The 11,269-nt window shown below is 35.3% G+C and overlaps 1 protein-coding gene and 2 pseudogenes across 1 annotated transcript; all 3 read right to left on the bottom strand.

Annotated features, from left to right (window-relative positions):
* Nucleotides 1-1,011: 1,011 nt before the first annotated feature.
* LOC123904803 lies at nt 1,012-3,621 on the bottom strand (annotated as a pseudogene).
* Nucleotides 3,446-9,115, bottom strand: LOC123908183 (pentatricopeptide repeat-containing protein At3g22470, mitochondrial-like). Its single transcript, XM_045958734.1, has 4 exons — nt 8,715-9,115; nt 7,543-7,934; nt 5,052-7,379; nt 3,446-3,728 (listed from the first exon to the last, which is right to left on the bottom strand). The coding sequence occupies exon 3, from the start codon at nt 6,642-6,644 to the stop codon at nt 5,064-5,066; it is 1,581 nt and encodes a 526-aa protein (XP_045814690.1). The 5' UTR covers nt 6,645-7,379; nt 7,543-7,934; nt 8,715-9,115; the 3' UTR covers nt 3,446-3,728; nt 5,052-5,063.
* A 150-nt stretch (nt 9,116-9,265) lies between these two features.
* Nucleotides 9,266-10,358, bottom strand: LOC123908184 (annotated as a pseudogene).
* Nucleotides 10,359-11,269: the final 911 nt, after the last annotated feature.

Here is an 11,269-nt window from a genome sequence, read left to right as displayed (position 1 = left end):
ACAATAGTGCTCAACAAACATTTTCTATTACACAGCCATGTTACAGGCAGATTCTAGGGTGAGAGAGTGAAACATATCTCACACCCGTGAGGAGTGATTTTTACCTGCTATTAGAGGTTGTTCCGGTTTTTTCTCTTTGGTAATTATTAATTGAGAATATAATATTGTAATTATTATTAGATATTAAAACTCATATACTCCCACCATTTGTCATTATATCTAATAATGAACCCTTAATACATAAGTTTATTTTATTTTTGATAAAAGTTTATTTATTTTTCTTCACCTTCTTCATCCCTTTTGTTCATCTTTATTCATAAACTTCATGAAAATTCAGGATCTTCAACCAAGCTTCAAATAAATCCAGAAAAAATTCCAAAATTATAAAATTCAAACAAAATCCCAAATTTTACCCAGATCTCTGCACTCAAATATTTCCTTCTTCCTCTTTCACTTAACTTCTTTGCAATATAAAATCTGCTAGTTTTTTAAATGATCAAGAATCTGATAAAAAAAGAAGTGTATATTGATGCTGATAGTAAAGGCAAAGGCAGATCGTCATCAATTGAAATAGAGAAAATGACCATGACTAAAGTTTTTACCCATATCTAGAAAAACCGCAAATCTTTGCACACAAAAATGGTCGAATTTTGAAATTTTTTTCTAGGTTTGTTTGAAGCCTGGTTAAGCATCTGGAGTTTTTCAGGAATTTTATGAAGAAAGATGAACAAATAGAGAGGAAAAATGTGAAGAAAACAACATCACAGTTTTTCATGAATTTTTTTTTCTAGGTCCAGAGAGTTTTTGGAGAGTAAGCTTCAGATTGTTTTCTTTGATTGCTGTATTCTTTAGCTTCTTTTTGTTGGCTAGTTGTGAGGTGGTGTCTGTCTATGATACAGGTTTTGTTGTATTTTATCTAATTACTATCTTTCATCTCTACCTTTCATTAAAAAAACATATAGCAAAAATATAATTTAAAATAACCCAAAAAACACTGTAGCAACAAGTTTCTAGTCATTCATCTCTACCTTTCATTATTTTGTCATCTAATCCAATGGTGAAAAAACACTCTTCACGAGAATCCGCCCATATTATATACTGATAACTCCACATATATGGTTGAGTATAAGGTTAGTTTGTTTCACAAATAGTGGAGTTTATGGCTTGCATAAAGAAGATGAAAATACAAAAACACATTGTTTGCCAAACCCCAAGACATGAGTGTCATCAATCATCAGCTCAAATAGATCAGAACAATAGGTCATCAATCATCAGCTCAAATTCACCAAAAGGGAAATCGTCCCGATGGTAACGCTGAAATTGCGTCCACTTCTTCCATAATGACATCATCTTCTCTGCACACAGTTCAATATGTTAAAAAACAGCATACTCTTCCTACATTTGATTATAAAACTAGATACACTAAGAAAGGATAATTATTCATTAAATTACCGTAAAATGATGGTTCAACAGTAGATTTTAATTCCAATTTCAATTTTGGTACATGAGCTATCTTATGCCAATCTTCCCCTGTTTCTTTCTTGCATCGCTTCACCAGCTTAGGACATTCATAAATACTTAATTCATGCAAGTTTTTGAGTTCTTTAAAGCTAGCTGGTAATGAGGTTAATTTACGACACCGCCAGATTTCTAATGTTTGAAGAGAAGTCATGGTCCCCAACCAATCTGGCAAGGTTACAAGATCAATAAAATCCGACAGAAACAAGTTTTGCAGTGAGGGAATACCTTCTAAGCCATTTGGTAAATTGTCATCGTCGCCGGTGATGCTCAATTGACGAAGGGAAGTTAGCTTGTTCATAGTAGTCGGTAAAATGAGATTGTCACAATGAAAGATTTCAAGACTCTCAAGACATATCAGGTTTGTCGTACCTTCCGGCAAGGAGTTTAATGTACTGCAATATTCAAATTTCAAAACTCGAAGAGAACTCAAACCTTGCAGTACACACTCAGGGAGAGACTCAAGCTTATAACAATCAGAAATGTGTAGTTCTTGTAGGGAAGTGAGAGAGTTGAGTTCATTAGGTAGGTAGTACCTTGAGTTCATCAAAGTCGTCAATGACAAGTTTTTTGAGATTATGCATACTACCTGCAATTCCCCTAAGGAAAGATGCACCATCATTATTGGAATCTCCATCAAACCCGCTAGCATAGAAAGTCTCAACATACGGAAGGCATGGAAATGCAAGTTTAGAGATCCCCTTTATTTTCAAGTAAGTTGTGATAACATCTCTACTCCTTCAGCTTTCAACACCCTCTCTAACTTTGGTAAATCACATAATGTCATTTTCTTTAATGATGGAAAAGCCTTTTTGGTCGCACCTTCATACAAGTCATCATCAATGTACTTCACATCTCTCATTCCAGACACATAAAGAGTTGTTAAACATGGTAATTTACCAAGTGCAGGAAGTCGGTCACAGTTTCTGCAGTTGTAAAGTATAACATCAACCAGGCCTTTCACAATAGAAGTATTTCTCATCCAATTTGGAATATTTACTCCATTGTAACCCTCCATTCCAAAATATTTGAGACCTTTGTGAGGTTCAAGAGCTTCAAGGACTTTCTCAGAGCTAGTAACACTAACTTGTGAATCAGCATCAATGCCCCATGACAAGTATAAGTGACTTAATTCCTTCTTACCAATTAAATTAGCTTCTCTAGCATCCCTTTCATTCAACACATTCTCAAGGCATTTGATGTGTAGCTTGCCTCCTAGTTGTAAGTTATGTAGCTCTGCTAAACCAAAACTAGCCTTCGAACCAACAAAGAAAGTGCTCAATGTTCTCAAATGAGTTAACCCCCCCAATATTAGAAGGCATTGATCTTAACAACCGACACCGTGTAATCACGAGATGTCTGAGTTCTTGTAGTTGTGACAATTGTTTGGGAAGACTAATAAGTTTGCGACAATGAACAAGTTTTAGGGTTTGTAATTTTCTTAGGCTACAAATAGACTCAGGCAGAGTTACAATGTTACTTTCATAATGTTCAAAGTACCTCAAATGGACAAAATTCTTCAAGGCTGAGAGTTGATAACAGTCTGTACTTAATACTCGGAGAGGAGTCGTTCATGGAAACACACTTAAATTTGATTCAGGTGGATAAAATTTAAGAACAGTCCGCAAGTATTTGACTCTTTTGAACGGATTCAAGCTGTATTCGTATCCATCAACATTAAAACAACTCATATGATGAACTCTTTTTGACAAATTAACCAAGCTAGTGGTTTCTAAAGCTTAGCATTGTTCACCAAGCTAGTGTTTACACATCACAAGATTAATTTAAAGGAAGGGAGCATTACCTGGTGAGTACACATCACACTTTGATCATTAATTACTACAATGGGTGAGTATTCAGCAGTACCTCATATGGTTGCCACTATAGCAATAATGGTAATTAAACATATAGACATCACAAAGTAAGGTTGGAGAGACAATAACAATCTTCATTAAAATGCACTATGGTAATAAAACATATAGATAAAATAAACCTCTTTAAGGAACAAGACAAAGAAACCTTTGTTCATTGTGCAAGTCTACAAAACGTATACAGGTGTTCACTGTGTTTGAATCAAAACTTACTATGGAGATAAGGAGACATGTTCAACTATGAAGTGCTTCTTTCACTGTATCATCCGCTAATCATAACGAAGTTTTGCACAGCGTCTAGGGGTCTCTAGACATTTCCACTATAGCAGCCGCAGTTAACTACAGAGTGGCCACAACTGTCAGTATGCCATTTTCTAGGTCATTACAACATAATAAATAAATCAAACTAGAATAATAGAAAAGTTCTGAAGTAGTGAGGTCGGAACACGACCATAGAATTTAACACAGGAAATAAATTAGTTAAAAACCATTGTCGTATAGCACTACCAGATATCTTAAAATAGTCAGGATCCGTTGACACCAGGTGTCAAACATTATTTTAACACCAAAGGTTGAGAATGATACACTAAAAAATTATCACGAGAGCGTTCAACCAAATCCCTAATTTGTTTGGCTCTGTTCTTTCTCAACTAAATCCCTAATTCAATGTTTGGTTTTCAATCAATTACTTGACATCTTTCTCTCTATACCCTTTTCTTAACTTCATCGTATTTCTCCCTTCTTCTTGGTTGTCTCTTGTCATTAAATTTCTGCCACATGAAGAACATCAACACGGACAACCTAAATTTTTCCTCCAATCTCCACCCTCAACATGAAAACACTATGAATTTAAGGTTGTATTAAGCCTATATATTTTTCTGAACCAAAATTTACTTCTCATATTCCTTTTTAAAATATTGTTTCATTCTAGAATTTACATTCTCCACAGATATATAAAATTTTAGAAATGAACTCTAATTCTTTTGGATGGGAAATTTCTGTAATTGTTTATTGCACCTTTGCCGACAGAGAGAAGAAAGCCTTCACCGTCAGAGGTGAAACAAGATCAGAGGAGGGCTGAGTTTTCCTTTTTGGTTACACGAGCGTTCTGAGTTTGCTAAACGAGACGGTCACGTGATATTTTAAATAGAGTGATCACAACCTTTCAATTAATAAGAATAGACGGATTAGATTTGGTGTCAAAATAAAGTTTTGACACCTGGTGTCAACGGATCCCGACTCATCTTAAAAATCATATAGTTTGAAAAATGAATAGATTGGAATTCTCAGTATTACATCGCTACCTCAGATACATGAAGCTTGTTTTATCTCTACTATTAGCATACTCTGAAATCTACTAAGCACAAATGTATAACAAATTTTTAGCAAGGTACAAAGGAGAAGACAATGAATTTCAACAATTCATTGAAATGTATGGTCATACGTCTTAATAAACCAGCTTTCTAGCTTCATCTTTCGTCAATTTTCCTCTCAGTTACAAATTCAAGTTTTGAAATGGGTTGAGTGTATGCAAACTTGATTCGATTTTCCTCTCAGTTAAAAATTCAAGTTTTGAAATGGGTTGAGTGTATGTAAAGAAATAAAAATTAGATGGTCGTTTTCTAATTCAAAATAACAAATTGTAGCTTGCAAGCATCTCACCTAGTTCGACTCTTATAAAAGACCTCTAGCAATCATTTCACGATAAAGTTTCATCGCCTTCTCATTCTTTCCATTTTTGGACAAAGCATCAATAGGAGTTGTGTAAGTTATGCCGTCAGGGGTGCAACCATTATCTTCCATTTTTGACATTAAGGACAATGCTTCATCAATCAAGCCCTCTTTACAAAGCCCGTTAATCATAACAGTATACATCGTCACATCTAAATGGTAGCCTTTAATCAAAAGATCCTGATAAACCACTAGTGCATCCTTAAGTCTTCCATTTTTGCATTGTCCATCGACAAGTATAGTGTATGTATGCATATTTAGCTGAATTTGTTGGTCTTTGATCTTCGCCAATAATTCAATTGCCTTGTCAAACTGATGGTTTTTGCACAATGCATCCAATATAGAAGTGTAGGTGATCACATTAGCAGGATGGCCTCTATCATGCATCTCATCAACAAGATCCCAAGCATCAGGGATTCTCCCCGATTTGCAAAGCCCATCAATAAGTGAATTGTATGTTCTAGTATTAGGAGCTATGTTTTTTAAATGCATTTCTTTGAAGAGATCCATGGCTTCATCCACCATTTTATTCTTGCATAAACCATTAATCATGACATTGTAGCTAACAACATCAGGAATCACTCCCCTTTGAGCAAATGTATTGAATACATATGTGGCCTTGTTCACTTCTTTAACCAAAAAATACCCCTCCATTAAAGAATTATAAGTAACAACATCTGGTTTCACACCTTGTTTTATCATAATAGCCAAGACATTTTTAGCTTTTCTCAACTCTCCTTCCTTAGATAAACCATCAATCAATATATTAAAAGTAACAACATCCGGGCTGATGTTTTTCAACAACATTTCATTTAACAAACCAACAGCTTCTTTGAATTGACACACAATGCAAAGGCCATATATTAAATTAGTGTAAGTGACAACATCAGGATAAATATTCTTGACAATCATTTCAGAATATAAATGCAAAGCATCACTCACAAGTTTATCCTTGCAAAGACTATTAATGACTATACTGTACATTACCACGTTTGGTTTAACCATTAACTCTTCAATCCTTCTAAGCAACTGCAGGGCAGCTGTTGTTTCTCCTTTTTTACATAAGCCATCAATCAAGATTCCATAACTAACTTGATCAAGCTTAAACCCCTTGGATATAACGTCGTCATGAAAACCCAATGCTTCTTTAACCTGACCACTAAGACACATGCCTTTCATAAGTGCAGTCATTGTTATCATATCTGGCTGATAACCTAGCTTGAGAATTTTTGCCAATACAGAAAATGCAAAATCTAGTTGAGCTAGTTGGCAGAAACAATTGAGTAGGATGTTCAGAGTATGAAAATTAGGTTGAATTCCTTTGAATTCCATTTGATTAGAGAGGGAAATAGCAGTAGGGTAATTGTTGATCTTAGCAAGGGAAATTAATATCTTGTTGAATTGGAAGATGGGTGGGGTAGGATTGATATATAGCATTCGATTGAATGAAGAAATAGCATTAGCATCATCAAGATTGTAATTGTGATGTAATTGGGATTGGATTTTGGAAGTTGCAGAGAGCATGAGAGGAACGATTAGGGTTTTGATCTGCTCTTTCTCGGATTCAGTATTCGGATTGTCTTCCGATGACCATGGAGGTGGTTCTTGAAGTTAACGGCGGCAGCTAGTCGGATCTGCTCGTCGATGGATGGCTCAATCTTCTCGTCTGGTTCAGCAACAAGGCGGAGGATGACAAGGCCAAAGTTGGTAAGGCCAGCGGCTTCTGATAGGCGAAATTCGGCAACACGGCGAGGCTCTAGCGCTGGGGAGAGAGTGTTGAGGAAGCATTGGCGGAGGGATTGACGAGTTTGAGGGTTCCACTCCATCTAAATGGCTGGCTAGTGCGAAATTTATTCGTTTGAGGGATTGACGAGTTTATTCGTTTCTTCAGCTAGGGTTTTTGTATTTTGAAGTTTTATTTTGAAACAAGGAGATGAATTTATATATATAGGTTTCTATTATCACTATTATTATTTTTTGGTGAGCTTTTTTTTGGTGGGCTATTATCACTATTATTAAATTAAATATTAAATAAATTAATGTTTCAAAAAAAAAATAATAATTAATGAGATGCATTCACAAACCCAAACTCCTGATATCAATCGTCAGTTGGTTCAGTGGTGATTGGCGCTGAACTTGGTAGGGGGGACCGCAGTTCGATCCCCCGCAACTGCGATCGGGAGGGGGCTGGAACCACTTGATGGCAGAACTGACCCCCGAACCAGATTAAACTGGTGGTGAAAAACCAAACCCTAACTCCTAATCAAAAAACAGAAGAATACACATAAGAAATAGAAAAACAAGGAGATGCAGGAAGGTTAAGCAATAAATCGAAATCAGAGAACCCTAACCCCTAATCGAAAGCAACAAATCGAATTCAGAAGAAATAGAAGAAGAATTTGAAAGAAACAAACACACAAACCTGGAAATTGAAGGCAGCAATATCGTTTTCAAACTCTGTCATTTCGTTCTCAGCAAAAATCGTACGCAGTAGAAATCTTTTCTTCATCTCTCGTTTCGTTTTCCAGATTGTTTCTCTTTTCTAGATGTTTCTTCAAACTCTGTCGTTTTGATGTTTTTTGTTTGTTTCTTCTGTTGAGTCGTCGTTTCTCCTCGTGTCGTTGTTACTATTCGTGCTTCTGGTTCTTCTGGTTTCATATGAGCTGCAATTTGTTTCTATATTGTCAAATTCTTCCTCTGAAAAATATCCTCATAGGTCATCAACTATATTGTCAAATTCTTCCTCTGAATGGTAATAGTCCTGATGGTGACGCCGAAATTGCTTCGACTTCTTCCATAATGACTACGTTTTCTCTGCACACAAAGTTCAATATGTTAAAAAACACCATAAATTTGATAATAAAACTAGAGATATAGTAAGAAAGAAAAAATATTCATTAAATAACCATAAAATTAAGGGTCGGATTAGTTGGACGTTGGAACAAGGATTTTAAGCTACTGCAACATTCAAAGCTCAAAATTCGAAGAGAACTCAAACCTTGCAGTACACACTCGGCGACAGACTCAAGCTTATAACAACATGAAATGTGTAGTTCTTGTATGGAACTGAGAGTGTTGAGTTCATTTGGTAGTACCTTGAGTTCATGAAAATGTTTGATGGAAAGTATCTTGAGATTATACATACTAGCGGCAGTTTCCGTCAGGAAAGATGGAAAATAGTTCTTATATTAACAGTTTCCCCACTAGCATAAAGAATCTCAAAAGATGGAAGGGATGACAATGCAAGCTTGGGCATACCCTTTATGATGCAGATTCAAAAATATAAATCCTTGAAAAATATAAATTGAACATTAACAAATGACAAGGAATAAAAAAATCCTTGAAAAATATGACGCAGATTCATAAGAAAATTGGGAAGAAAAGGATAGTTATTAAAGAATGAAAAAAGTCTAACACAATTGTTGTAACAAATATCATAAACAAATCACCAAAGTATAACTTTTAATTAAAATTGAAACAAACATAATAGTGAGTCAATTGCACCAACCATCTTTTATAAATATGAAAAGAAATAAAAATTAGATGGTTGTTTTCTAATTCAAAATAACAAATTGTAGCTTGCAAGCATCTCACCTAGTTCGACTCTTATAAAAGACCTCTAGCAATCATTTCACGATAAAGTTTCATCGCCTTCTCATTCTTTCCATTTTTGGACAAAGCATCAATAAGAGTTGTGTAAGTTATGCAGTCAGGGGTGCAACCATTATCTTCCATTTTTGACATTAAGGACAATGCTTCATCAATCAAGCCCTCTTTACAAAGCCCGTTAATCATAACAGTATACATCGTCACATCTAAATGGTAGCCTTTAATCAAAAGATCCTGATAAACTACTAGTGCATCCTTAAGTCTTCCATTTTTGCATAGTCCATCAACAAGTATAGTGTATGTATGCATATTTAGCTGAATTCGTTGGTCTTTGATCTTCACCAATAATTCAATTGCCTTGTCAAACTGATGGTTTTTGCACAATGCATCCAATATTGAATTATAAGTGATCACATTAGCAGGATGACCTCTATCATGCATCTCATCAACAAGATCCCAAGCATCAGGGATTCTCCCCGATTTGCAAAGCCCATCAATAAGTGAATTGTATGTTCTAGTATTAGGAGCTATGTTTTTTAAATGCATTTCTTTGAAGAGATCCATGGCTTCATCCACCATTTTATTCTTAAATAAACCACTAATCATGACATTGTAGCTAACAACATCAGGAATCACTCCCCTTTGAGCAAATGTATTGAATACATATGTGGCCTTGTTCACTTCTTTAACCAAAAAATACCCCTCCATTAAAGAATTATAAGTAACAACATTTGGTTTCACACCTTGTTTTATCATAACAGCTAAGACATTTTTAGCTTTTCTCAACTCTCCTTCCTTAGATAAACCATCAATCAATATATTAAAAGTAACAACATCGGGGCTGATGTTTTTCAACAACATTTCATTTAACAAACCAACAGCTTCTTTGAATTGACACACAATGCAAAGGCCATATATTAAAGTATTGTAAGTGACAACAGTAGGATAAATTTTCTTGACAATCATTTCAGAATATAAATGAAAAGCATCACTCACAAGTTTATCCTTGCAAAGACTATTAATGACTATACTGTACATTACCACGTTTGGTTTAACCATTAACTCTTCAATCCTTCTAAGCAACTGCAGGGCAGCTGTTGTTTCTCCTTTTTTACATAAGCCATCAATCAAGATTCCATAACTAACTTGATCAAGCTTAAACCCCTTGGATATAACGTCGTCATGAAAATCCAAAGCTTTAATAACCTGACCACTAAGACACAAGCCTTTCATAAGTGTATTTATTGTTATCGTATCAAGCTGATAACCTAGCTTGAGAATTTTTGCTAATACAGAAAATGCAAAATTGAGTTGACCAATGCGGCAGAAACAATTGAGTAAGATGTTCAAAGTAACAAAGTTAGGTTGAATTCCATTGAGCTCCATTTGATTAGAGAGGGAAATAGCAGTGTGAAACTGATTGTTTCTAACATGGGAAGTTAACATCTTACCGAGTTCGAAGACGGATGATGGTGTAGGGTTGACAAGATTGTGACGTAATTGCGAATTGGAATGAGCTTGAGAGTTAAATCGGCTACGATTGAAATTGGGAATTGGAAGACACAAATTGTTGGGAGTGGAAAGAGGGATAGCACCGGCGACACCGTAACTTAACACTAAAAATGACATTCTAATGAGATGCTGCAACTGTGGTAGTGCGGTTGGTTGCTGCTGCAACTTAGTTTCGGATAAGAAGAAAATCAATGGGGGATGGATGGGCGTGGTTTAGCCATCTAGGTTTAAGTTTGTACTCTTTGGTCTCAAATTGAGTGACATATTCAATGTTCTCTATTCACAAGTTTTATTTTGACTATGTAAATATTTATTACTAATATATTAAAATCAATTATCACAAAAGTTACTAATTTATCTTTAATATTTTTAACCACGTTGCAAGTTTTATAGAAAAATGATATGCTTAAAAAGGGTAAAAGTTACGGTGCATAAGGCATTTTCTTATGCATGGTGCATAATGTAACACCCTAACCCATACTACCCTTAAAAACGTAATTTTAAAAACTTTTCAACAAGTGTAAAGGCAGAGTGTCACGCGGTAATTAAAAACACATGCATACACACAGAGCGTCATGAATTTTAACATGAAAAGCAACAGCGGATTCAATCAAACCAAGCATGCATATATATACATATATATATACATAAGCCATATTCATCCCTAAGGATGTCACTTATACAAGAACTAGCATATCAAAAGGTAACACCGATATACGATGAAATCCAAACGTAATCCCCGACTCGATGTTACATTACCAGAGCATTTACTATTTACAAACTCTAGTCAAAAGCTAGTACTAAGAGGAGTAATCTATGCTAAGTCTCCTCACCAAAAGGTACTTCAACACCACGCTAGAACAGCAGTCTAAACGTCGGCACAATCCTCAGCCTGAATATCTGAACCCCCAAAGGTCCAGCAAATAACACAAAGCAGAGAGTTAGAAAACATAATCGCATATCATACGAGCATAAGAAAGACCTTACACTTTCGAACTACATCATACATATTCTAACTCACGCCAAAA

This window comes from Trifolium pratense, linkage group LG2, assembly GCF_020283565.1.
Source record: "Trifolium pratense cultivar HEN17-A07 linkage group LG2, ARS_RC_1.1, whole genome shotgun sequence".
NCBI classification, from domain to species: domain Eukaryota; kingdom Viridiplantae; phylum Streptophyta; class Magnoliopsida; order Fabales; family Fabaceae; genus Trifolium; species Trifolium pratense.
The sequence above is the reverse complement of the archived record's forward strand: the minus strand, read 5'-3'. Positions and strand labels throughout refer to the sequence as shown.

What these genes read in the sequence shown, in the direction of transcription:
- LOC123908183 (XM_045958734.1), bottom strand. Translation starts at nt 6,644, where the DNA reads ATGCTCTCTGCAACTTCCAAAATCCAATCCCAATTACATCACAATTAC.